This window comes from Brassica oleracea, chromosome C3, assembly GCF_000695525.1.
Source record: "Brassica oleracea var. oleracea cultivar TO1000 chromosome C3, BOL, whole genome shotgun sequence".
NCBI lineage: Eukaryota > Viridiplantae > Streptophyta > Magnoliopsida > Brassicales > Brassicaceae > Brassica > Brassica oleracea.
The window spans coordinates 13978307-14005357 of NC_027750.1; the positions used below are offsets into that span (position 1 = coordinate 13978307).

The following is a 27051-nucleotide window of genomic DNA, read 5'->3' on the forward strand; positions in this document are numbered from 1 at the left end:
CGTCTCCTAATGTAAAAATAGATGTAGACGTTAAACTCTAGTTAATTGCCGGCAAAGACACCACCCCAACCAAGCACTCGCTTCCGGCCGCCAATTTTATCATAGTTATTTAGGCCATAAAATTAATAATGCTCTCTTGATCTGGTGGCAAGTTACCTTGTACTAAGTTCGAAGCTCCAACATGCATTTTGTAAACTGATTTTTGTAAAAATATGCAAAGCAGCCCGAAAAAAAAATTCTTGCTTGCAGCCTAAGAATATCTAGGACGGGCTGTCAACAATGCATTAATGTAATCAAAATTGTATCATCAACTATCCAGATTAAAAATTTCGTTAAAGGACCAAACTCATTCTTCTTCTTCTTCATTTGGTAGCTAATCTCTTATTCAGTAGCTTAGGTTTATATGTGTTTCATCGTCTTCAAGTACTCTTTATCCGTGATACGAATATACGGTGCCGTTCTAACTTATCCATGATACGACGCCGTTATAACTTATCGAGTATACGACGCCGCAATATTATTCACGAAACGGCGCCGTTATCACTTATCCGTGATACGACGTCGCAAGATCGATAATCTTGCAGACTGTATTTCCGATCCTCTCCGTTCCATTAGAAGAGGAGAAGATGATCAAAGTTGGTGGAAGTAACAAAAATATAGAAGAACACTGATCGAATCCAAAGGAAAACATGTCCAGCGTCATCATCTCGGAGCTTCCGGCGATGGATGCTACTCGGTTCCAACAGACCCCTTACTACTGGTATTCTTCAACCCATTTCAAGAATTCCATTCGATTTAGGTTTCTTCAAATGATAGAGCTTCTTATAGTCTAACTTGTTTACATGATTTCGAAAACCCAGAAAACCCTTTTTGGGGTTTTAGCTGAATTCGTTCCTCTTTCGAACCTAAGAAAAATGTTGACTTTTATTTTGTAGCGAAGAGAACGTGTATCTACTCTGCAAGACACTATGCGAGAATGGCGTAGCGGATGAGACGGGTTCTGATCTGTTTGTGGTTTTCATCTCCAATGAGAGGAAGCAGGCAAGAATGTTTGGTCTTTGTTTCGTGTTGCTATTGCATCTCCATTACACACTGTTTCATGGGTAATCAGAGTGTCCATGTCCATTATTGATGATTTGTAGGTTCCACTTTGGCATCAGAAAGCTAGTACCAGAGCTGATGGGATTGTTCTCTGGGATTATCATGTCATCTGTATCCAGGTAAATATCCAAAGCCACCAGCTTTGTACCTTTGTTGGAATGAATCAGCCTTGATTTTGGTTTTATTCTATTGGTATGAATAGAGGAAGAAAGAAAGTGATTCTGAGCCTTTAGTGTGGGATCTCGATTCGACTTTGCCTTTCCCTTCTCCGTTAGCTTCTTACCTGACTGAGACTATCCAGCCATCTTTTCAGCTCTTTGCAGAATATAAGAGGTACATCCATCAAGTAACCTTTGTCAGGATGTCAAAGCAGTAGCCTTTTATTGCAATTACTGAGCTGGTTAATATAGATTTTTCTCCGGAGGATATAATGTAGCTCCATTTTTTTCTTTTGTTTGGTTGAGATCAGGTTCTTTCGCGTTGTGCATGCTCCTCTCTTCTTTAAGCACTTTGCTTCCGATAGAAGACACATGAAAGGGCCTGATGGAAGCTGGATTGCTCAACCTCCACCCTATCAGCCCATTGTTGCCCAAGGTAAAACAACTTAAATACCCTTCCGCATTGACAAGAATCATTTCCTCATTTGTTGTTTTGCTTTTGAAGACGGAGTCTTGCACAATTTGAGTGAGTACACTGCCATGAGCGCTACGGATACATTGTCGAGCTTGGATCCTGAGACTCTGAGAGAAGCAATTTCACAGAAACTTGGCGTCTTGGTGAGCCACTCTCAGCTTCAAGACCTCTTCACCAAGCTTCCTTAACCTTCCAATGTCTTAATCTCAACTTTTAGTTTCAAGCCTTGTTTCCAACTTTCTGAAACATTTTCTGAGATTGATTTTAGATGGGGGAAACATTATACACTTGCGAAATGTATGGTTACAATGGAACATTACATGACTTTCTCCACAACCCCCAGAAGTAAAAAAATTTCTGAAAAGAGAACCAAAAAGACACAATCTTTGTATTAACTCTGTTTTTTCTTTCTATCATGGCCTCTATCCCCTGACTCTGTCATCATCATACCAATTCCATTAGTAACGGGTCACCTTCAGCCATTTGTCCAACCAATTTGATAAAATCTTGTTCACTCGATATGCTCCAAGGGTGAACAGCAGGTGCTTGAGCAGAATACAGACTCAAAGAAGAGTTAAACGAAGACGACTTCCTCTTATACACCATTGAACCAAGAACCGGGTCAAAGTTCTGAGGCGAATCCATCGACATGAAGAACATTGGCACAGCCACTTTGTAATGCAAGTCCATGTCCCCCATGAGCTCCACAAGCTCGGTAAAGTCGGTCACAAGTCGTTTAGGCACGTAGAATACCTCTGAGCTGCATACCGTTAACGTGTCTTGATTGTTCTTTGCTGCTTCCTTGTAGTTAACTTGGAAATGAGCCGGCATTGTACTGACCGTTCTCTTCACTAACTCAGCTTGTGTAGAGAACCAATCAGACTTCCCGGTCGGTTTAACTGATGTCCATGACTTTGACACCTAATAAGAAGTTTCCTTGTAAGAAACACACAGAGATAGTGAAGGAAAAGACAATGTTATACCTTGTCTGTAGTCCAAATCTTAGTCTTGTCGGCTTGAAGTAGGTTCCAGTAGTTGAGGATTGTATCATCTTCAACAAACAAGAACCCTTCTGCGCTGCTATATCGATCGAAAATCTTCGGTAGCTGCCTGAAACATACACACAAACGTACCATTAGAAAGCTAAAACTTCAGTACTTTGAGTAAGTTCTTACTTACTTGTAAATGTGATCGTGTTTGGCTTCTTCAACATAGAGATCAGAGTTCTTCTGAGAAGACAATATCACAACGGTCTTGAACACTCTTCCGTAAAGCAACCTCCACTCCAGAGCGGTTCGCTCAACGGGACCACTACAAAACATAACAAGAACAACGTTCCCAAAGTTCTTCCTCCACCTTATCAAGTTCCCTATCTCAGTGCTCACCGTACCCGTCTCCTCAACACCGAGATGAACCGAAGGCAACTTCCTCGGAACAAACTCTTTTCTATCCCCGTGACCGATAGTTGCTCGTGGCCGGTCCAGTTCAAGTGACATCAGCCTAGGCTGTTGGTAGCCGACAGTGATCAAATCCTGAAGCCAAGCAGCTGTGAACTTCAAATCCTGTTCTGTCCAAAACCCTTCTTCAGCCATAGCAAAGCTCAGATCAAGTATCGTCTCAAAGAAACTGTGCTTTTGAGATCTCCAAGCGAGTAAGAACTTGATCAAACGACCGACATTGACGTGAAGATCCTTCTCTTCAGCAAAAGGGTAAGCCTCGATTCTATCGAACCGGTGAGCAGTAGGTGGATAAACAGCAACGTAGCCACCAAGCTCCCACAGTAGCCTCTGTCCCCAGTACCCTCTCAGCACATCAGAAGCCATGGAACTAACCGAAACAGGAAGCATCAACCCCCAAAACGCCGGCGAATGGTAAAGCGTGTTGAACGAGTTAACCGGCACCATCACACCTTGAGGCAAAGCCACTTTGGGAGCATGCTCATCGAACCTAATATCAAAAGGTTCTAACGTTGTCTTCCTTGTGAAGTAAAACACCGAATCCACATCAGGTAAACCATTCGAAACCCCTTGCTGTATAAACTGCTTACCACCGAACACCTCAGTGTAATACTCCTCGTGATTAATCTCACCTACATTCTCTAACGGCAACCCTCTAGGCCAAACCGAACGCTGTCCGAAATGAATATAAGGATTCACCACAGTCCTGTTGGGATTCTCGTGACTATACTGCAGAACCGGCTCTTGCTTAGCATCTTCACCAACCAACTCCACATCGAAATGCTTCCCTAGATCTCCATCAATCACTTCGCCACGATCATCCGCGTCGTAGATCTTCTTAGCACCGTGCTGGATCGCGTACAAGTAACCGACACTCTTCCTCACGAAGGAATCATAAGGCAAGTGGTCTAAAACGCGGTAACCCAACTCAGCTTGAGCGTCTAGAGATAGAAAGATCGCACCTTTGAGACTCCAATCCTTAGGTGTCATCGAGTTTCCGACAGCTAGAACTTGCCAGCCTCGGATCTTCACCAGCCCCTTGAGCTCCTCGGTGGGGTACTTGGTCACCGACACCACGACCCATCTCTCGGTGAGGAAGCTGGCGTAAGGGGAGGTCTTGTCGGGGAGGACTTGGATCGAGCTCCATTTGATTTGAGGGCGAGTGAGGGGCTGGAGAGATTGAGTTGACTGTGACTGGAAACAGAGGAGGGAGGCAGTGTCGGTGGTGTTGTAGAGGAAGAGGAAAGATGCTGCGGTGACGATGAAGAGGAAGAAGACGACGATTCTCGAGACGTTCTCGGAGACCCAAGAGGTAAAGTCTAGGTTTTTCGGTTCGCTGAAGCGTCGGATCTGTTGTTGAGTTGGTAAATCTCTGATCTGAGACTTGGGCGGCTTCGCCGCACGATCTTGAACCAACATCGGATCCAGAAAAGCCTGAAACTTTCTGAATTAGGACAAGTTTCAGATCCCACACACACTTTCTGAGATTTGTGAATTTTCCCAACAGAACAGAACAGAAAGGAACTGGTAGGTGACTTGTCTGAATCAGAACAACCGGTATGTAATGCGGTGGTTGGAAGTGACGTTGCTTAAGCTTGAATGCAAGTCGGGGTCTGTGAGCTGTAAGGGTCAATGGCACACTTGTGAGTTTCTTTCTTTATTTATCTTCTAATCCCAAAGAGACAATTAAACAGTAATTCTTGGTGTAATCTGTAGTAGGACCAGGCAAGGCAAGCCATCACATTTAAGCAAAAGCTATATATTATTAAAGTTATAATACGGAAATGTTTTTATACCGTACTTGCTAGATAAATACTAGTAATAAGAGATACGAGGATGAAAATTTTATCTTCATAATTGATTTCCACATTTTTTGTTTTATCAGTTTTTTTGAACCAATTATAAAAGCAAAAAAGTACTATAAATTTGAATATTTTAATATTAAATTTAGAGCTATTTGGTTGGTTATACAAGAAACAAAAGATATTTAGGTAACCATCCAAACAACTTTTTAATTAGGTATGCGGGTATATGCATAAACGAGAATTTACCACTTTGTCCCTATAGCTGTGTGTAGCTCTGCGAAACCGAATATAGATTATAATAGGGTGTGTTAGTAGATGTGAGAGGAAAGAGATATTTTATCTTCTAAGTTTCACTTGCACTTATATAGAAAACACGAGCTAAGAACGCGTGGGGTACGTGAATGATGTAGTAATAATACAAATATATAAAACAAAATACTCATTTCTTTTTTTTGTAACATTAAAATAATTATTGTGTAATGACAATCAAATACGCTTGATTTTAGTTTTCTAAACCTTTTTGGCTAAGAAACAGAAGTACAAGCATTAAGCTCAAACCATACACATGTTACAATCTAAACAAAATTAAAACAAATCAGAGAAAACACGTGTTAGTCATTCATGAAACTTCTTGAATTAGCGGTGGTTGCATGACGTCATCATCTCATCTCCACCACCGCCGGTAAAGCTTTTGAAACCACAGTGAAGCTTCTTTAATTTGATTTTGTACTTGATGTATAAGGATGTATTTCACCATCAGACTTCTTGAATGGAGCATCTATATTTCATCATAAATTACAACCTGAGGAAGTTGAGTCAAGTTGAAGAACGACTCTTTGTTAGGCCAATTTTCATAAATCGCCAATTCTACTGAATCATCTTCAAAGATAACTCCAGAAATCCATCAAACCTTACCATCTTTTATCAAAGATATTTTACCTAATACGCCATGATAGCGGCTCATAAAGAGAGGTTAAGATTGAATTTATGGTGAACTAAGTTTCCGGTCAATAATCAAACGGGGTTGAGACAGAGCAAAGCTGTGAAAGGCTGGTGATGAAATACAACTAAAACTCGCACCCGGTATCAAGACCATGACTTATTATCTTCAATCAAACTGAGAGAAAGAGATGAACTTGAGGCTCTGCTCAGAATTGATGAAGAAGCACTTCAAAAGTGCAAAAGAGATGAATCTGGGGAAAAAAAAAGAGAAAGCATGAGAGATGATTCTCTCGAAAAATCAAAGGAAATGAAAAAAATAATGATCGCAAGAGAGAAAATCTTGGAAACAATTTTTACGTGGACAAGTGATGATTGAATACATATCCTCATGTTTAAGAAAAACAAATTATTATTTATGTCATATAGAGTAGACAGCATGTGTAGACACATGGGTATGGTAGGTATATTCGAAAGTGAAACAATATACATACCATATAGCTAATTAATCTTTATTTCGTGCATATGGAATGCAATTGCTCTTAAATTTAAGAGACAATGTAAGGAAAAACTGCAACATAATAGTTTTTTACGGTACTAACTTTCTTATATTAGCAATTTCTTTTAAATATATTATTTTTTGTAAAATTATTTCAATCCATTTATATATTTCTTTTTTTTTTGAACTCTAGAAGGTGAACTTTACTATAATGTATTTTTATAATTAAAAATACATTATACCGAATTTAAATTTTTAGAGTTTTTCTATTTTCGAAAAATATATAATTAAAAATGCTCTACTATTTTAAGAATTGAAAATTGAACTACTCTTATTAGTAAATTTTTCTTCTTTTTAGTAGTTAGAGGAAGAAAAGAACCAGTAAAAAATCAATTTCCAAATTCATAATTATAGCATAAATAAAAATAAAACTATAATTCCGGTTCAGTCAGCTTTGATCAAACAGCTTTTAGTGGATTTAGTAATGGGCTCATTAGAAGGCCAGGCTTCAATATAGAAAAGCCCATCAAAAGGGAGAGATATTTCTCTCTCACACAAAATTCAAAAAATAAAAGAGAGCTCAGATCATACCGCCACTATAAGAAAAACGCAGAGAAAACTTGCTTCGGAAGTTCAAAATCGAAGATGACTGAGTTCCCTTCTTCGATCGAGAGAGAAGTCGCGTCGTCTCTCCTCCTCCTCTCCTCCGATCCAATCGTCTTCTCTTCACCAAGGTACGCTTATGAGTTTCGATTCTCCGAAACGCTTCAAAATCTAACTTACGTCGCTCGTTGATTCTCAAAATCGCATTCGCAGTAGCGACAGATCTGGATCTGAGGAGGGAAATCGCTCGCTGTGTGGTGAAATCGATGGTCAAGTAAGCATGAGCTTCGTGTCTAAGAGATCGTGCGATTCGGCTATCTCCAACAGTGGCTCGTCGTATCGGAAGCGCTCTGAGGACGACTTCATGAACTTCAAGGTGCGTTCATCATCATAAACCTCATTTCGATTTCGAGATTCGCTAGGTGTTGGATTATTCTACGCTGGTTTGCGATGAGGGATGTGTGCTAGGAACAAATTACGTTTAGGATTTTGATTCGATTGCTATGCTATATAGATTGCTAGAAAACGCCGCACCAATGTGGTTTACAGCTCTGTTGATTCCAAGTTGGTAACTCATTCGAAGAATCGAGAGATTGATGATCTCTCCAAGGAGGAGTCTTGCTTGTCTACAGGCTCCAACGAGGTTTCAAGCACGGAAAGCAGGATCATAGCAGCGAGCTGTGAGAAACCGCACAGAGATTCAAAGAAGAAAGAGAGCCACAGGTCGAGTTCCATTAGACGTAAAGCTGGAAAGATCATGGAGTTTCTTGACACCAGCGCCTCTTCTGAACTTAAAATCCGTCAGGTGCTTGGAGATAACGCAGATACAAGCAAAGCTCTCAGAATGTAAACATACTCTGCCTCTCTCACTGTTTTCACGCTCAAACACAACACAAAAGCACGAACTTTTCACAGGATTCCATCAAACAAGTTCCTCTTTTTTTGGAAGCTAAGACATGGATTCTTGATGCAGGCTGGTGAAGATTGGTTATGTGAAGAGGTCTGGAGCAGGAGGAAAGCATCACCCCTTTATTTACAAGGTACAAATCTGGTGGATAATTACATACTCAAATGCATATATATATATATATAACAAAATCGTTGCTGGAGAATGATGACTGGTACTATCTTCTAATGAAGCTCTTCCCTGTTTTCTATGTAGACTGCATGACGAAACTAAACTAGTGCTTGAGGCAGGTCACACTTTATCCTCCTCCTCCGACGACCTTCTGTTTATACACGGTATGAGTTCATCCTGCTGAGACTGGTTACTAAACTAAAAGCTATAACGGACATAATACATATATTATATACATATATATGGTCTAAACATAAGTATGGAATACTTAAGCACTTCCATGAACTGAGAGAGGTGGCTTACTATAGTCATTACCTCTGCCATCATCCCATCTCAGTTCATGAACTTAAAGAATGTGCTTTCTTTCGTAATCATAAAGTCTCCATTGACAATATATAAAACTACCGTCTTTGTTCTTCCTAATCTCTGCTTTTGTCGACAAAGGCAGAGATCTTTAGTCATCAAAGTTTACTCTTGGCTTTTATGAAACTCTCTTTCTAGCAATTGATGTCAAATTAAGGTCTTACAACCAGACATGATAAAGGAAAAAAAAAAAGGCAATAGTTTTCTTCTGTATAATGAAATGAGATTAAGTCCTCAGAGTCTGAGTTGTCCGCATCCCCTGAACGACCTGTGAAGAGGCTGGGAGTTTCTGAAACCCACAATGTCTTCGATTTCAACAGATGGTGAAGGGACTTCATTTTCATCGCTTGCCTTTTCTTTCAAATGCTGACTCCCATATACTCTTATGCTCAACGATTTCTTCCGTGCTGCTCCAATCTTGATGTATTCCTCGAAGAAATCTATTAACTCCTGCTTCTGAAGCTACCTTAGTGCCGCAACCTGTCCACACGTTTAACCCCATTCTCTCATCAATTAGTTACTCCCCCACAACTTCATACTCACTTGAACTAATCCTACAAGTGATTTAGTTATTCAAGGCGGTTGTCTTAGTTTATAAGATAGGAGGAAGCTGGTTCTGTACCTCTGCCTCTTTACGGTTGAATTTCAGTATTCCACTTTGAATCTCTAGCTAGTAAAACCGAGATTCCTCCTTCAAGTTCTTTGGGTTTTCCAAGCTTCATGTCTATCAAAGCTGTTACATTTCTCTTGAGAAAGGGTAACTCATGTCAGTTTAAAAGGATCATATTGTATAGCTAGATTACTTGAACCAACTGGTTTACACATCTCACCTTGAATTCCTCATCACTTATCTCGCTAAGTTTACTCTCAAAGCTCTTCAATAAAGACTCCACCCTCCAATCAATATGTACAGGACTCCACCCTCCAATCAATATGTACAGGACCCTGTTTAAAACCGAGGCAGTTACAGACAAGAGCATTACAGGTTATTACAGAAACTCGAACTGATAGAGATGGTTTGGTTACCTCGACTGATGACTGCATAATGAGCTGTACCCCATAAATGCTAGAGTCGTTCCTAAGTTGCAGAAAAGCGTGATTAGATGGAATATACTAGGAAATGAGAGAGCAAAAATATATACCTCTGAGTAAGTGCAGTGATGTAAAAGCACCAGCTGCATGCTGAATTTTGGCTATGTCCTGAATATAGCTCGACCGTTCTAAGTTGGTGGAACATGGCTAACGAGACCAAATATCTGAAGCTTAATATTCATGGCAAAGTCATCTCTATGAACCTATTCACAGTAACCGAAGTTTCAGTAAGCCAACAAAAGAATACTTCAAAAGGCCAATATAAATCTGAGACAAGAAGTACCTGAATATAGTGTACTAGAGCAGAGTTTTCATCACTGGGGTTTGAGCCATCTTGGTAGTAGAAATACTAAATTCCTTCTTCAAGCTTTACAACTCTATTAGTTAAGCTTCATTCCATCTATCTATGGCTAATGTCGTTACCGAGCCTGCTAATTCCTGCTTCCGCTGAAAATAGAAGATTAGACCATCTTGATAAATGTCGAACTTTGTTGACTTGTTTTAGCTTCTTTTCCACTACTACTTCTTGTGTGTTTCGAACAATATATGATAAATATATAGAACCATTTGACAATCCTTTTGGATTATCAATAGAATAAACCTAAGAATGTACAGAAAGAAGCAAAATACTGGATTAGACTCGAGGCAAAAAAACTAGAACATTACAATCCATAATTTAAAAACTGAGAAGAAGTAAAAGTTTGAGAAGAGATGAAAACAGAAGATGCAATCCAGCAACATATACTAATAATAGCAAAGGTTCGAGCATAAGCATAATAAACTCATGAAAGTATAATCCAAAAAGAAAAGGGAGGACATTCTTGTTATTTAGGAGGCTTGGTCTTCGGCCTCGGTGATGGCTTTCGAAGTTGCAGTTCCCTTTTCGGCCAACAGATCTGTGTACTCTTGATACGGGGATTTTTTAAAACTCGTCTCTTTCCAGAACTCTGGTGTCAGGAATCCGTAAGTCTTCTGGAGGCAGTCGAATGTAGCCTGCAACGTCATAATGCACAGGATTAAACCATTGAATGCAAATATGTACAAACTGAGGTTCTATACTGTATTCAAATCTTTATCAAGATTGATGATGATGAGCAAACTGAATAAGTCAGAAACGACTGCAAAGCTTGCGAGTAGATATCAAACTGAATAAGTCAGCTCAATACATCATTTACTAAAGAATACAACCAAACAAATGGCATCAAAGCGAAAAAAAAAGGACATGATGTACAGACTAATCAATGGATTACTAAAAACCCAATACAACAAAGCAATTACACACTCAAATAAAAAACAGTTAAATCTGTCTGTTAAAGACATCTACGTACAAGTGAACTGATGTAAAAAGCTACAAACTGAGCTTATACTGTACTCAAATCTCTATCCGGATTGATCATGTTCAGACTGATCAAGTCTAAGTGCCTCTAAATCTTATGATTAAATATACAAACAGACAAATCATGAGAAACAGACTAAACAGTTACAGAAAGAGTTCAACTTAAGCAATGTAATTGACATTTCAGAGCAATTCACAAGCAACAATCAAAAGGAAACAACTTTCATATCTAACAGAAGAAAGATCAAACCTTGACGAAGTTTCCAAGAGTCTTAGTAGATCCCCGGGAAGAAGTGAAAACATCATCAATCCCAGCGAACTGAAGCACCTTCTTAGGAACCCTAGCAGCCACAATACCAGCACCTCTGGGAGCAGGAACCATCCTCACCGTAACGGAACCACACTTCCCCGTAACCTTACAAGGAACCGTATGAGGCTTCCCAATCTTGTTCCCCCAGTAACCTCTCCTCACCGGAATCACAGACAGCTTCGCCAATATAATCCCACCTCTGATAGCAGTAGCCACCTCCTTGGAGCATTTCACACCCAAACCCACGTGACCATTCGTGTCTCCGACAACAACAAAGGCCTTGAACCTCGTCCTCTGACCGGCTCTGGTCTGTTTCTGAACCGGCATGATCTTCATCACCTCGTCTTTGAGAGTCGGACCGACGAGGAGATCGATGATCTGGTACTCCTTGACTGGGAGCGAGTGGAGGTAGATCTGCTCTAGCTTCTGGATTTTACCGCTCTGAACGAGACGGCCGAGCTTGGTCACTGGCGTCCACTTCTCCTCCTCGGTGGGACGGCCTCCGCGTCTTCCACCACGTCCTCTTGGACCGCCTCTTCCACCGGCACGGCCTCCGAATCCACTTCCGAAACCGCCACGGTCTCCACCTCGCTCGGCGCCGCGTTCTCCTCCACGTTCAGCCATTTTCGAGTCGGAGAGTGTTGCGAGAGTTTGGAGTAAGCTGCGATGAGAGGGAGAGGGAAGCCCTAGCTTGCGGCGAAAGTGTGATTATATATTGTTCAGATGGTAGAAAATGAGTTAGGGTTTCTGATAGGCCTTGTCAAGGTTTGTTTGGTGGCCCAAATAGCAGAGTTAAGTTTAATGGGCTTTATTAGCCCAATAAAGTCCTCGGCCTGGTTTCTAAAATATTCAAAACTTGGTGTCAGTTGAAAGTTGAAAAAGCAGCCAATGGAATTGAAAAGAGCTGCCTATGAAGTATGAAGAAAGACGAGAGAAAAGATAAAATAGCAAACAGTGTGATTGGATGTCATTTTTAGAGTGTGAAGAAAGCCAAAAAAAAAACTACCAATGGAACATAATCTACGTCTCGTGTCTTTTCATCTTTGTAAAAGCTATTTACACCTACTGAGTGTGAATGGATGTCATTTTTATAGTGAAAATTTAAAGAGAAAAACTATTTATCCTTGGTTACTCAAAAAAGTTACAATCAAATAAAACATGTTAAAGAAAAAACCATGTTTTTACTTATTTTTCTGATTATTATTCAAATGGAACATGTTTTTACTTATTTTTCTAGTTACTATTCAAATGGAGAAAAATGAAAGCATATTTTTTTGTCAACAATTAAAACACATCTTATTTTTACATATACATTAGAGTAAACACATTTGCTCTCAATATTGCTCTTTCTCCTTTTTATTCTTTTTTTTCTTTTTCATCTATTTATTTCTTCTCATTTACTCTAAAAATAATCAATCACACTCATTATGTATAGATGACAAAATATACTGAAACATTTTGTTTTGATTCCAAAATATTTTTAAAAATATATATAAATAGGTTGTACGTCTAAATCATTAAAAATTGTTGACAAAAAAAAATCATCAAAAAATTACTATTATCTTAAAATGTTTATAACCTCTTAAATTCTATTGCCTGTGTGTATTATATGTCAGCAATTGCTTCTTCTCTCTTTACAGTAGGTTCAAGCACACTCTTGTAGGCTCAAAGCCGGTCATTTTGTAGTGAAAGGAAGGTTTGTGTGAACTAGTGGTTATGGTCCCAATCCTGGTCCTACTCCCACCATTACTGACACTTGTACACACAAAAGGCTTAGTCTGTGCCAAAAACAAGTGGGGTTACGCTCATGAAGAGTAACTAGTAAAGCTTCACTAGATTCTCTCACTGGATCATCATGGATTCATGGTGCTAATGAGTAACCATAGTTCTCTAATTAGTCTCATATAAGATGGGAAAGGTAACATCATTGTCTGGCTTATAAACCACACACCTGTTTTTATTAAATATCCGTTCAGACTCGAATAAGAACTAAAACTTGAGATGCCGTATAAATAAACTCGTTCAGGTATTTATGTCGAATCTAATTTGGTTCATATTTTACTTTTTGAGTCGGTTTGGTTTAGACTTTTGGTTTTGTTTTTGTATACCCCCTTGCTAGTTGCAAGTGTATCAAAATAGGCTTTAATACGATGTAACTCGACACAGCAGATTGCTAATTCCTTATACTTTAAGAAAAGGAATTAGTGCAGATTTTGAGTAATAAGAGACAAGGCCTGATACATGCGTATCCACTTCCAAATCTAGCCAATAATACTCTGCCAAGTCAGCATTTGGATTTTTAACTGACGAGTTTACCCTTTAAAGCAGTAGCCTTCCCGTATTGGATAGGGAAGTTTATAAATTAATGTCAAAAATGTTTTCTCAGGAAATAAATATTTTTATTTTTCTAGTGAGATCTGAGCGTTGGCAGAAGAACAAGCTCTATTCTTCGTCGTCTTCTTCTTCTTCTTCTCTCTAAACACTTTCACCGATTCTTTCTTTTTTCCCCCGGGAAGATAATGTTTTCATCCTCTTTGTGCTCAGTTGTACAGTAACACCCCCTTCTTCTCTAGATCTACTTATAAACCGAAACCATCAAAGTCTCCGGCAAGATTGACTTTCATCTTCCAAGTAATCTCTGTGTACGTACATGCAACATAGATCCATTTATGTATTATTCTTCTTCTTCTTCTGTATTTAGCCTATTTGACTTTTGTTCCGATGAAAATTCTGATTATATATGTTTCCTTGTTCTATTTTTGGAACTAGCGTTATTACAAAACCCTCTTGCCTGATTCTTCTTTGAAACCTCTTTGACTTACTGGTTTTAAGAAAGGAAAACAAAACGGTTTGCTTTTGGGAATCTCTTAGGACAGAACCTACCCTTCTTGTCTGAAATGACTTTACGCTGAGATTTGTCTAGTTTCTGGAAATCAATAGAGAAAGATTCTCTCTTTATTAGTTTTTATATATATATATATATATATATGAGTGATCTTTTCTGACTGAAAGTTTGATCCTTTTTGATGATGATGATGAAGCAGAATCAGATTCTCCAGATGGAACTATGTCCTGTGGATAAGACCCATTAAACCAGATCGTGCCATTCAACATCTTTTCAAAAGAGAATAATCTCGTTATGATGAACCACTTGCGAGTCGAGACAGAGGATACCTTCGCGAGCCTCCTCGAGCTAGCAGCAAACAACGATGTGGAAGGCGTAAGGCTATCTATCGACAGAGACCCTTCTTGTGTAGACGAGCCTGGTCTCTGGTACGGTCGTCAAAAAGGCTCTAAATCCATCATGGTCAACGATCTGAGGACTCCGTTGATGGTCGCTGCTACTTACGGAAGCGTTGATGTGATCAAGGCTATTCTCCCTTTGACTAACGTGAACCGAGCTTGCGGGAACGATCAGACCACCGCGCTACACTGCGCCGCCTCTGGTGGAGCTGTGAATGCTGTGCAAGTGGTTAAGCTGCTTCTCGGAGCTGGAGCTGACTTGAATGCTTTGGATGGTGATGGTCAACGAGCTGGTGATGTTATTGTTGTTCCTCCTAAGCTTGAAGGTGTGAAGCTGATGCTTCAGGAGCTGCTTCTCTCCTCATCTGCTTCTCGTTCTTCTCCTACTGAGTTAAAGAAAGAGTATCCTGTTCTTGATTCGTCTTTGCCGGATATCAAGAACTGTATCTACGCTACTGATGAGTTCAGAATGTATTCTTTCAAAGTCAGGCCTTGCTCTCGTGCCTACTCTCATGACTGGACTGAGTGTCCTTTTGTCCACCCGGGTGAAAACGCGAGGAGGAGAGACCCGAGGAAGTTTCACTACAGCTGTGTCCCCTGTCCGGATTTCAAGAGAGGAGATTGTAGACGAGGAGACATGTGCGAGTACGCGCACGGCGTGTTTGAGTGCTGGCTTCATCCAGCTCAGTACCGTACGCGTCTTTGCAAAGATGGAACGGGATGCGCTCGTCGCGTTTGTTTCTTCGCCCATACGCCTGATGAGCTTCGACCGTTGTACTCATCCACCGGTTCGGCTGTTCATTCCCCTCGGTCGGGTGGTGATTTTGCAGCGGGGTTAAGTCCCATGTCTCCTCTCTCACCATCATCGTCAGCTATGTCTTGGCCGCATCCGAATGTTCCTGCTTTGCATTTGCCTGGAAGCAATCTACAGTCGAGCAGGCTGAGAGCTTCTCTCAATGCGAGAGATGTTCATCAGGATGTGTTGTCGGATTACGAGCAGGAGCAGCTCCTCAACGAGTTTTCAAACTCATTAAGTTGGTCTGGTCGGATGAAGTCATTGCCTCATTCGAATCTTGATGATCTTTTCTCACCTGAAGGCGGCTCTTCTTCATCTCCTAGGTTTACTGACTCGGCTGTTTTCTCGCCGACACACAAGTCAGCTGTCTTCAACCAGTTCCAGCAACATCAGCAGCAGCAGCAGAGCATGTTGTCTTCACCAAAGAGCGTGGATCACTCGTTGTTTTCAGGAGGAGGAAGAATGTCGCCTCGGAACGTGGTTGAGCCAATCTCGCCAATGAGTTCTCGTGTTTCCATGTTGGCTCAGCAGCAGCAACATCGGTTCCGTAGCCTTAGCTCCAGGGAGCTTAGAACAAACACAAGTCCTGTTGTTGGTTCACCGGTTAACAACAGCTCGTGGTGGGGTTCTTCAAATGGTGAACCGGATTGGGGGATGAGCTCAGAGGAGGCACTTGGTAAGTTGAGATCATCTTCATCGTTTGATGGAGATGATGATGAGCCTGATGTGTCATGGGTGCAGTCATTAGTGAAGGAGTCTACTCCAAATGAGGCCAAAGAGAACTCAAAGAAGCCAGCAACGGTTGAAGTAGTAACTGACAATGCTGGGCTTGAAGCTTGGATTGAGCAAATGCAGCTCGATCAGCTCATACCTCAGCATAACTGAGAGGCTATAGACCAGTGAAGCACATTTTTTTTAATGGTCTTGGTCTGTCTCTCTTTGTGGTAGATGTAATAACCTCTTTTCTCAGGTGGTGGTTGTAAAAGGGTAACAAGGAAGAAAAGAGGTTGAAGTTTTCATTGTTTTTTGTTTTATTTGTTTTCATTTAAGTTAAAGGGAACAAAACAAGAAAAATGCTTATGAGTTTTTTTTTCTCGTATTTTCATTTTTTTTTTCTGAATATCTTTCTCAAATTATCTATCATGATTATTATCATTGCATTTGTTATGATGGAACCCTGAAATGAACGGGTTTGGTTGGTTAGAATTAGCGTAACTTGGAGTAAATAATTAAAGAGGGAATGAGTGGAAAAACTAAAAAATAAATAGTGTAATAGAGAACAGGAAAAAGTCAAACACGGTCCAACGTTTCTATTACTCTACTTATAGAGCAGGAGGAAAAAATAGAACATTTTTTAAACAGTAACGAGCGATAAAGAATTAAAACATTTTCACCTGATTGGATTAGTAATAGCTGAAGTCAGAGTGAATAACTTTTCCACCTAAAATATTATCGCTATAGCATACATACATACAGTCGCAACCGAAATTCTGCAATCTTTAATCTTTAGCTTCTCTCTTTCCCTTTTGTATTTATTTAATCTTTAATCTTCTTTTTATAATAAATCTCTTTTAAGTAAGTTCTTGTCATCTGTTAATACATTATCTAGACCTGATTAATTTTTAATCTATTTACCGAGCTCACGTGGCTTCTCTCTTTGAACGCTTTCTTATCATTAGTTATTTGATCAGAAACAAGTAAACCAAGTCTAGTATTAGTAGCACTACGATCGTGTTTATTTTCTTTCTGTTCACCTTTCATTTTGACATTGCGCGTATTGTGATGTTTAAGAGAGCAAATAGATTTGGGAAGAGAATAAAATAGTTGATAGTCGGCACCTTTCAGTGATCGATTTTCGGTGCATATGTTTGTTCCTAAGTAATTTTCGTTATCACCTTTCATTTTTCCATCAATATTAGATTTACCGAAACACAAAGCACAAAACTTATACGGAGTATCTCATTCGAGATAACAGCAAAACTATTTTATATATAATTTTTTTTAACTATTTTATGCTTTTGAGAATGTATTCATCAAAAGAAGCTTAAACAGAAGCTAATTCATTCCTTCTTCCCTTTTTAACCATTTGAACATACAAAAACTATGTTGCTTAGTGGGCTCTCTCTTTAGAGAGGTCATTAGATGAGAAAACGTAACGAAGACACTGGACCTTACAAGATCCATGCGATAGACACTGGACCTTACAAGATCCATGCGATCCTTGTAAAACATTCAAACTAATTTAAAAGACCAAGATAAATTCCACTCAAACTTTTTTTTTTGAAAAATAAAAAGTTAAATCCGGATCTATTAATTACACCGACATAACCTCTGGGTGAGAAGTGCAGCACCGACAGACCCTCTCCCAGGTATTCATGTAGACGTCTCCGCAGCCGTGATGAACAGAACCATGTGACTTAGTTTCCGTAGGTGGAATATCGAAACCATAACATCCAAAGCTTGGACACTACCCACAAGACCCGCTCTGTTCCACTCAAACTTTCCCACGTAAAACATGATTAGTTTTTCAAATCTTATGCGAATAAATTATGTGGATTAAGTGAAGTTCTTTTCCCACTATAGATTTTTTATATTTTAGTATAGAATTAGCATAAAGCGATTTCTATTTGGGAGCCATTAGTAACCAAAAAAAACATAGTTCTCCACATTCTATGCATGCCAAAAAAAACAGCCTGAGGAAGGACAACAACATAGCGAGATGGAATTGAAAATGCTCTCGGATATTTATATCCTATCAAAAAATATATAGTTATCCACATTCTATTACAAATACATACCTCTATTACATCACAATACCTCTATTACGATAACTGAAACAAGATATATAATCAGAACACAAATAAGTACATGTACATAAACTATATAAAATATTATAGCACAACGTTAAAATCCTAATTTACAACTTTTCAATTCTCAGTTGTCCAATATGATAATTTTGGTTAATAGTATGCTATATATATTATTTTATTTTTATTTAGTGCCGTTTTCAAAAATTAGAAGTATCCTTATTTTGGTTAAGAGTTCGTAAATAAACTAAATAGAGTTTCTAACTTAGAAATATCACTACAAGAAAACAGCGATATTCTGACGGACATTCCGACAGAAAATGAAATCCTCGGAATATACCGACGGAATTCCGAGGAAACTACAGTCCGTCGGAATATTCCGAGGAAATTCCGAGGAAAACTGTGTTCCTCGGAAAAAACCGATGAATTCCGAGGAAATATTATAGCCGTTGGAGAGCCGTTGGGGGATTTTACAAAATTCCGAGGAAATTCCGACGAACTAGTTTTGTCCGTCGGAATTCCGTCGGAATTTCTTCGGTATGTCGGCAGGATTTAAACTATAAATACAAGCACTCCTCTTCCTCTTCATTCACTTCATATCTTCATCCTCCCTCTTACTCTATTTACACACGAATTTGATTCATAAAAAATATGTCTTCTTCAAATTATTTTCGTTCTTGGATCGATCGACCTCATTTGGAGCCGAATACGAGATTGCTTACGGAAGAATACCAACGAGGTATAACTGAATTCATGGGGTTAGTTCACCGACAACCGGAAGCAAAAACAGGTATGTTAAGATATCCTTGCTCTAATTGTAAAAATAGAAAGGTTATTAAAGAGTCGGATGTTTGGACTCATCTATATTTGAGTGGGTTTACACGAAGTTACAAAATTTGGTATCATCATGGGGAAACTGATTATGAACATGGTAGTACTAGTGAACCTCAGCCAGCGGTTAGATTAGAAGAACCAATTAGAACGGATGTAGATTATGGTGTAGGTACTGAGCAGATGGTAAATGATCATTTTAGAGGGGAAGATTTACCCAATGCAGAAGCTAGGAGATTTTATGATATGTTGGATGCTGGAAAGCAACCATTATACGAAGGTTGCAGAGATGTTCATTCAGCTTTATCATCTGCTACAAGATTGATGGGCATTAAAACAGATTATAATTTGGCTGAAGACTGTGTGGATGCGATTGCTGATTTTGTAAAAGGTATTCTACCCGAGGATAATGTAGCTCCTGGTTCATACTACGAGGTTCAGAAACTCGTAGCTGGTCTTGGTTTATCATATCAGGTAATAGATGTATGCAGCGACAACTGCATGATTTATTGGAGGGCGGATGAACAGCGGGTTACATGCAAATTTTGTGGAAAGCCTCATTATAAAGATACGAGTGGAAGAGTTCCAGTGCCATATAAAAGGATGTGGTATTTACCTTTGACGGAAAGGTTGCAGAGGTTGTATCTGTCTGAACGCACAGCGCAACCAATGAGATGGCATGCGGAGCACTCAACAGATGGTGAGATCAGACATCCTTCAGATGCAAAAGCGTGGAAGCATTTCCAATCAAAGTATCCCGACTTTGCGTATGAAAGAAGAAATGTCTACCTTGGATTATGTACTGATGGTTTCAGTCCGTTTGGCAAGAGTGGAAGACAATATTCTCTATGGCCCGTCATTCTTACACCATACAACCTCCCCCCAAACTTGTGCTTGCGACGAGAGTTTTTGTTTCTCTCGATTCTCGTTCCCGGACCAGAGCATCCTAAGAGATCACTTGATGTGTTTCTTCAGCCACTAATATATGAGTTGCAACAACTATGGGCTCAAGGTGCTGAAACATACGATGTTTCGTGTAAAGAAAACTTTCAAATGCGGACAGTACTAATGTGGACAATAAGTGATTTTCCAGCATATGATATGTTGTCTGGATGGACAACGCATGGAAGGATATCATGTCCATATTGTCAAGATAACACTGATGCTTTCCAACTAAAACACGGAAGGAAAACGTGTTGGTTTGACTGTCACAGGAGATTCCTACCACCTGATCATCCATATCGTAGGAGTAGGAATTTGTTTACGAAGAACAAGAGGGTGTTTGACAGTCCACCTCCGGAAATTTGTGGGAAAGATTTGAAGATACAACTAAGAGATTTTGGTGCAGAAAGGACGCCAGAAGTCGGTGGACATGAGCGTTTTCCGGTAGATGCTGTTGGAGAACTACATAACTGGCACAAAAAAAGTATTTTCTGGGATCTGCCATACTGGGAGGATCATCTGCTAAGGCATAATTTAGATGTCATGCATATTGAGAAGAACTTTTTTGACAATCTCATGAACACGATCCTTAATGTTCAAGGTAAAACAAAGGATAATTTGAAGTCAAGACTGGATTTAGTCGATATATGTGCTCGTTCAGAACTTCATGTTGATGAAAATGGTAGGGCTCCTTTTCCCATATACCGACTTGATGCAGAGGGAAAAGATGCGTTCTTTGATTGGATTTCAAACGATGTGGAATTTCCAGACGGTTACGCATCAAATTTGCGTAACTGTATCGACAGAAAGGAAGGAAAGTTTACTGGCTTGAAAAACCACGATTGCCATGTAATGATGCAGCGCCTCCTTCCGTTCGCCTTCAAGGAACTATTACCACAAAATGTTCATGAAGCAATTGCAGGGATAAGTGGTTTCTTCCGCGATTTATGCACGAGATCAGTGACTCTTGAAGGTATTGAAAATTTGAAGACTAACATAGCCGTGATTCAGTGCAACCTTGAGAAGATATTTCCTCCCTCATTTTTTGATGTTATGGAGCATCTTGTTATTCACCTGGCAAGAGAATTGGAACTTGGTGGTCCTGTGCAGTATAGATGGATGTATCTGTATGAGCGGTATATGTTCCATTTGAAGAAGATGGTGAAAAATTTAAGTAGGGTGGAAGGTTCTATAGTCGCACAGATGATCAATGAAGAAACTTCAAACTTTGCCGAGTACTACTTTCCAGCAGAAGTTCAGACCAAAAACAGAAGACCTGCTCGGCATGATGATAGAGGCGAACGGGCAACATATCATGTTACGGTTCCAGACATTTTCACAGACGTTGGACGACTTAGCGGAAAACCAAAGGACCGTCGACTTACTGAGCAGGAGCGCAGTAATTTGCAAACATATTTGCTCACCAACTGCGAAGACGTTCTTCAATATGAGAGGTAAATAAATGAGCTTACAAATTTTTATTTTAACAAGTTGAAATTTAAATCTTAATTAATTACATTATTGTCATCATATACAGGATTTTCATGGCAGAAAAGCGGTTCGAGTATAGATACGCCACAGAGGACGAACTAGAAGAAATGAAGCAGAGAGAATTTACTGGATGGATGTTTACTTATGTGAGTGCTTTAAACAAATTAAAATATATTTTATCACATATTTATACTAATTCACATTTATTGATATAACATATATATATATGTGCTATTAATAGGTGTCTGCTGGTTTGGCCAGAGGTGAAACATTTGACGATTGGATACGTGAGATGGTCGTTGGACCAAACTTTGTTGTGAAGTCATATCCGAGATTTTGTACTCGAGGATATGCATTCACAACTCAGAAGAGGAGACGTTCGAGTACGACTTATGATGATGGCGTTTGTTCTGCATCAGGAGATGATGTATACTACGGACACATACATGAGATTTTGGAAATCAAGTATTTGGGCATGGTTGGATTGCGCTGTACTGTTTTCTATTGTGATTGGCACGACAACACCCCAGATCGAGGTGTGAGAACAGATGCATTTGGTGTTACATCAGTAAATTCGAGGCGAAAGCTGCAATATTATGATCCTTTCATTCTTGCTTCCCAGGCCGATCAGGTAATTAAATGTTAATTATTCAGAATGATTCATCATCATGTGTATTAATTTATAATTTTTCTAAATGTTACAGGTTTGTTATATCAAGTACCCCCGGGTAAGGAACAGAGATGATCCATGGGTTACTGTTACAAGACTCAACCCGAGAGGCCGAGTTCAGGGAAGTTCTGAGCTGGAAGACCCACTACAACCAAGCACATCCGGCAACTGTAGTGCAGCAGAAAATTTAGCTGGAGTTGGCCTTGTAGTCGATTTAACCGACTTTGGAGAGGAAGCCGTCGTTCACGTAGAGGATGAACCAGTAATTGGAGAGTTTCACCAAGATCCAGATTCAGATTCATCTAGTGATGATGACTCGGAAACAGAATATCATTGATTTTTTTTATTTTTTTTAAAGAAATACCGAGGAAATTCCGAGGAACACTTGATATAACCTCTTTCCTCGAATAATAGTTATTTGGTTTATCTAGCAAGGCAAAGCTGAATACGAATTAAAAACTACTCAGAACACAACCAAATAAAACGAAGAAACCATGTAAAAGAAATACAAACTCATAATTAAGAAACCCAAAAAAAAACTCAGTTCAAAATTAACAGAAAATAAGACCATAAAACGTTAGAATAGAAAAGAAAATAAAATAGCCGGTGATAGCTCCTACTCCTCGTCTCCTGCTCCAGATGTTCCGCATCATTGGGTCTCTTGGACCTCTTTCTTACCCTGTGTGTACCACTCGAACCCGAACCAGAGCTGGATGGAGAGTTGTCCCGATGAACTACATCATCCTTTTGGCAACGACACGGCCTGATACGTGAAATGGCAGCCCAGATCTTGTGTAGCATGTCGTTGTTTGTCTTTATGCTCTGATCTCTCCAATGTTGTTGCTGGCGCGAAGTGGCGTTCGGTGGAAGCTCTTGCAGCTTGTACTGGCTGGAGTCTGATGGGAGTAGCTGATGGGGTTGTGAATCATCTGGAATGGCTTGTGCAGCCTCATCTTCTCCTTCTTCATCAACCACGCCCTTGCCTTTGGTCTGATATTTTGGCGTGAAGAAGGATGGCTTGTCTACTAGTGCGGTAGCAGGGGGTAGGAACTCAACTGCAGCCTCTGAAAGTAGAGAAGTGAGACCGATCTGAGGTAGGTGGCAGTAGAGTGTTTTCTTCGCTCGGTCCTGGAATACGTAGACGTAAGGACCATCCCGATCGATCCTCGAGTGGGGACCAGCTATGAACTCCTTACTTACTAGAGAAATGACATCCAGGTAGTTCCAAGCAATGTTGTTCGATCTGTCCAGTGCTACCTCCTGGTTCTTGCAGTCTACACCCACATGTCTAAGGATCCGAGTAATCACTGCACCAAATCCACATGCATTGCTCTTGGATTTGGTTACTTTCCCCTTGTATCCTGCTAAGTTTGCGGCCAGCACCGCTCCCATGTTGAAGGCAGTAGCAGGTGGGAATGTAGAGTTTCCAAATGCCGGTAGCAAATGCCTCACACCTTGGTACAGGAGGCACAACTCCCATTGCGTGACTGATGCGGCTGTGGTTGTCCCGTATAGCAATGAGCCAATGAGGCGTGTCGCATATCTCAGTACTGGGCTCCGGATAAGTGACTCCTTTGCCTGAGAAGATCTATAAACCCATGTGCCAATCGTTTCCCAGAAGTTCAACAGCTCTGAAGTCCAATAAAGACCATAATCGATCGATGCGTTTTTGAACAAAAACGCATCGATCGATCCGTTTTTTTTTTAAAATATAGCGAGGGACATTTCCCTCGGAATTTTCCGAGGGACAAATCCCTCGGAAAATTCCGAGGAACGGATCCCTCGGAATATACCGAGGGAACAGTTCCTCGGAATAAACCGAGGAAAAAGTCCGTCGGTATACTCCTATCGATCGATGTATATATGTCCAAACACGCATCGATCGATGAACTTCCGAGGAATTATCCCGACGAAGTTCTACCTCGGTATATTCCGAGGACTTTTCCGACAAACAAGGGATCCTCGGAATTTCCTCGGAATTCCGTCGCAAAATTCCGAGGGATTTCAGAGGAAAAAAAAAAATCCGGGGAATTATTTCCGACGACGTGTTTCGTCGGAATTTCGTCGGAATAACGATATTCCGACGACATTCCAACGATTTTTTCCCTCAGAATCCTTGATGTTTTCTCGTAGTGTATACTTTTGACCCGGTAAAAATATCGATGTAAACGCTTAAATAACTCAAAAGCCACAAAATGGAACACAAATTCAACGGCTGTCAGTATACTTACATTACATTATTGATGTAATTTCTAAATAAGTTTGTTAGAAATGGGTACTTAAAATAAACATCCCGAAAAATAACTTAACTACCTCCCGTATAAATCCCCTTGATCAGCATCTAATTCTCTTCAGACCTGCAAGAAACAAAAAAAAGCAACAAAACTACCACTAAAAAAAGAAAAAAAACCTTTCAGGTCTCAACTAGAAATGGAGATGAAGACGATTGCCTGTGGAGTTCTTTTCGCTGCTGCTTCTATGACCACCGTCATGGCCACAGATGTTGGAGCTCCGGCACCAGGACCCGCCGCAAGTGGAGCCTCCGTAGCCGTACCGGCTCTTGGCTCTTTGGTTGGAGCTTCCCTTGTGTCTCTCTTCACCTACTACTTAAACTAAATAAGGTTATACAAAAAAAAACAATTGATGTTTCTATCAATTTATACTATCTCACGGTTTTGTACGTGTAGGCAAAGTGAATAAGACGGAAGACGAAATAATTTGATTATGATCAGACAATTTTTATGTAATACATGATTATAAAAATATATAATGTGTTCTTCTCTTCCTTTTTAGCATTTCCATATATTTTCCTTATCTTCATTACCATAATCTGATTTGACTACATTTTATACGCCATATATAAGACCACCATTAACGGAGGCTTTTAAAGGGGTTTTTAGTATGTTTTAAAGGTGTAGGCTTCACAAATAGGAGATTAATCGGTCTCACAAATGGTGAAATAAAGATCGCTTGTGGAGGGTTTTTTTGTACTGTTCGCGAGTCCCACTGACACGTGGCGATCCGCGATTGGTTCGTTTTTAATTTTTTTTTCAGACTAAAAAAACAAAAAAAAAGTTTTTTAAGAAACCCTACCGATAACCAAGCTCTAAGGTACCATTATTTTTTTTTTCTTTCTAAAACTGTATGCAAACAAAACATCAACGGAACTACATTATTTCAAAAGAAAGGAAATTCATCATGGGTAATATTGTTGGGGAAAGTCACACGGCGCAGCGGAAATACTAATGGTCGTGTTCCCCTGACCTTGTGCGAACCTGTGAGGAAAATACTTCGACGATGGCAAGATATCAAAGTTGCGATAACTAAATGAGACACAAAATTTTTTACGTGGAAAACCTCCTCGATGTGAGAAGGAAAAACCACGGGACCGTAGTCCACTCAAAAATCCACTATATAAATGGTATGAGTACAACCACGTCCTCCCTGTTCAACAGCCTGAACAGAACAGAGAGTCTAGCTACAAATAGCTATCTCCAACACAAACAACAACAACAAGAGAGCAACACAAAGCTTCAAAACCGGCAGCAACCAAACGACCTCAGCTCACAAAGATTCCGGCTTCCAGAAACTAATCCAACCGTACAAATCCAAGATAAACAAGTCGACAATACCTCTGCCAAATTTCAGCTCAAAAAGAGAAGATCTCACAGTTGGATTTACCAAACACCCAAGACTGCTCTGCTGAAGAACTATGGCGACCAGCTTCAAGAAAACCCAGACAACAGAAGATCCAACCGTTGAAATCCAAATCCCTTCGGTGAACCTCTAACCCACTGACTGAAGAAGCTTCCCACAAAATATCAGCCCGATCAGGATCCGTTTGACCCTCCAAATCCAGTCTTGAAATCACCTTACGAGTTTTCTCCTTCTCTCTTCTTTCTCTCTTTTGTCTCTCTCACTAAACTCTATTATTGTGAGTCTAGAATGCAAAGGATCATGAGAATTATTATTATGTCTCATGCCCACTTGGTTCTCTCCATCTAGGAGGGACCCAACAAATATGCCAATAATCAAGATTCAACACACATAGCTTAGCGTACTATTACAAAACCGGGTTTTAAAGTACCTAAAAATGCATATTTCTAGCAATAAAAGTGTTCATAAATGTATGTATACCTGGCTCATATTCGATGCACGAGGGTTATAATATATATATATTTAAAATCATTATAAGAGTTTGTGTTTCCTTCTTTGAATTTTGTTTGTTTCAAAAAGAAAGAAATTGACAAGAGGGCGGGGGACATATCACATAATGTAGAGAAAGTTCCCCACATTGTTAAACCATCATCTTAAAAGTTGCTTTCACTATATTTTATATTATACATTTATATGCGTATATAGGAATAATCATAATTGGTGGTCCATTTATAAGAAACACGACCCATATCAGTTTCAGACAATAATGATAATTACAAGCCACCAGAAGCTTAGACCTTCCAAAGGCTATATAATAATACACATTACACTTTGTATGTGTTTGTATTTTTACTGACATTTCACATACATACACAGAGTCGAGAGAGCCCATTCACTTCGTATGTTGTTGTTGTCACCGCCTAAATATAAATGTTACTCCCTGAATCATGTCTTTTTACTTCTCTTTGTATATAGTAGTACTCCTTTTATTTCTGAAAATAATTATTTAGATACTTTTTCTTGTTCTACAAAATACTTTTATTTTAATGAATTGTACAATTTTAAAATTTTATTAAAAATATTAAAACTGATTAAATTTTACTAGTTAATATTTATTGGAAACTGTGTAATAAAATAAATAAACTAATTAATTGTAAGTATTTTATAATATTTTTAATATACATGAAAACTCTATAAAAAAAAATTCAACAAGAAATGAGTAATATATATTCATATTATTTGTTGTGACAAATCATATGTCCTCATGTGTCTGACGTTCTACTAGAGCCAAATGTATGTCAATAGATATCTAATTCTTAACTTTTTAACATTGGATATATCATTATACAATCTCATTACAAATGACGATAAACTAGCTGCAACATATGTGATATTGAT

At 39.4% G+C, this 27051-nt stretch overlaps 6 protein-coding genes across 7 annotated transcripts; 4 read left to right on the forward strand and 2 right to left on the reverse strand.

The window, feature by feature from the left end:
• The first annotated feature begins 543 nt into the window (after window positions 1-543).
• On the forward strand, window positions 544-2060 carry LOC106334994 (protein N-terminal glutamine amidohydrolase). The gene is made up of 6 exons (XM_013773406.1): window positions 544-760; window positions 936-1041; window positions 1143-1220; window positions 1304-1434; window positions 1571-1695; window positions 1765-2060. Exons 1-6 carry the CDS (start codon window positions 690-692, stop codon window positions 1920-1922), a joined length of 669 nt encoding a protein of 222 aa, XP_013628860.1. The 5' UTR covers window positions 544-689; the 3' UTR covers window positions 1923-2060.
• Window positions 1993-4873, reverse strand: LOC106334993. Its single transcript, XM_013773405.1, has 3 exons — window positions 2914-4873; window positions 2718-2844; window positions 1993-2655 (listed from the first exon to the last, which is right to left on the reverse strand). Exons 1-3 carry the CDS (start codon window positions 4608-4610, stop codon window positions 2179-2181), a joined length of 2301 nt encoding a protein of 766 aa, XP_013628859.1. The 5' UTR covers window positions 4611-4873; the 3' UTR covers window positions 1993-2178.
• A 2756-nt stretch (window positions 4874-7629) lies between these two features.
• LOC106329931 lies at window positions 7630-8324 on the forward strand (the record flags this gene model as incomplete). The annotated part of the gene is made up of 3 exons (XM_013768528.1): window positions 7630-7883; window positions 8011-8077; window positions 8200-8324. Coding segments are annotated over 3 exons (330 nt in total), but the record flags the coding sequence as incomplete, so codon positions are not given.
• A 1856-nt stretch (window positions 8325-10180) lies between these two features.
• LOC106335906 (40S ribosomal protein S2-2-like) lies at window positions 10181-11917 on the reverse strand. The gene is made up of 2 exons (XM_013774584.1): window positions 11157-11917; window positions 10181-10563 (listed from the first exon to the last, which is right to left on the reverse strand). The coding sequence occupies exons 1-2, from the start codon at window positions 11838-11840 to the stop codon at window positions 10399-10401; spliced, it is 849 nt and encodes a 282-aa protein (XP_013630038.1). The 5' UTR covers window positions 11841-11917; the 3' UTR covers window positions 10181-10398.
• A 1681-nt stretch (window positions 11918-13598) lies between these two features.
• LOC106335728 (zinc finger CCCH domain-containing protein 30-like) lies at window positions 13599-16287 on the forward strand. Of its 2 annotated transcripts, none has more exons than XM_013774325.1 (2): window positions 13599-13858; window positions 14258-16287. In XM_013774325.1, exon 2 carries the CDS (start codon window positions 14356-14358, stop codon window positions 16138-16140), a length of 1785 nt encoding a protein of 594 aa, XP_013629779.1. In that variant the 5' UTR covers window positions 13599-13858; window positions 14258-14355; the 3' UTR covers window positions 16141-16287. The 2 variants fall into 2 exon arrangements, with proteins under 2 accessions (XP_013629779.1, XP_013629778.1); XM_013774324.1 differs by having other exon boundaries at window positions 14261-16287.
• A 7906-nt stretch (window positions 16288-24193) lies between these two features.
• LOC106333350 (arabinogalactan peptide 23) lies at window positions 24194-24782 on the forward strand. Its single transcript, XM_013771803.1, has one exon. It carries the CDS (start codon window positions 24427-24429, stop codon window positions 24610-24612), a length of 186 nt encoding a protein of 61 aa, XP_013627257.1. The 5' UTR covers window positions 24194-24426; the 3' UTR covers window positions 24613-24782.
• Window positions 24783-27051: the final 2269 nt, after the last annotated feature.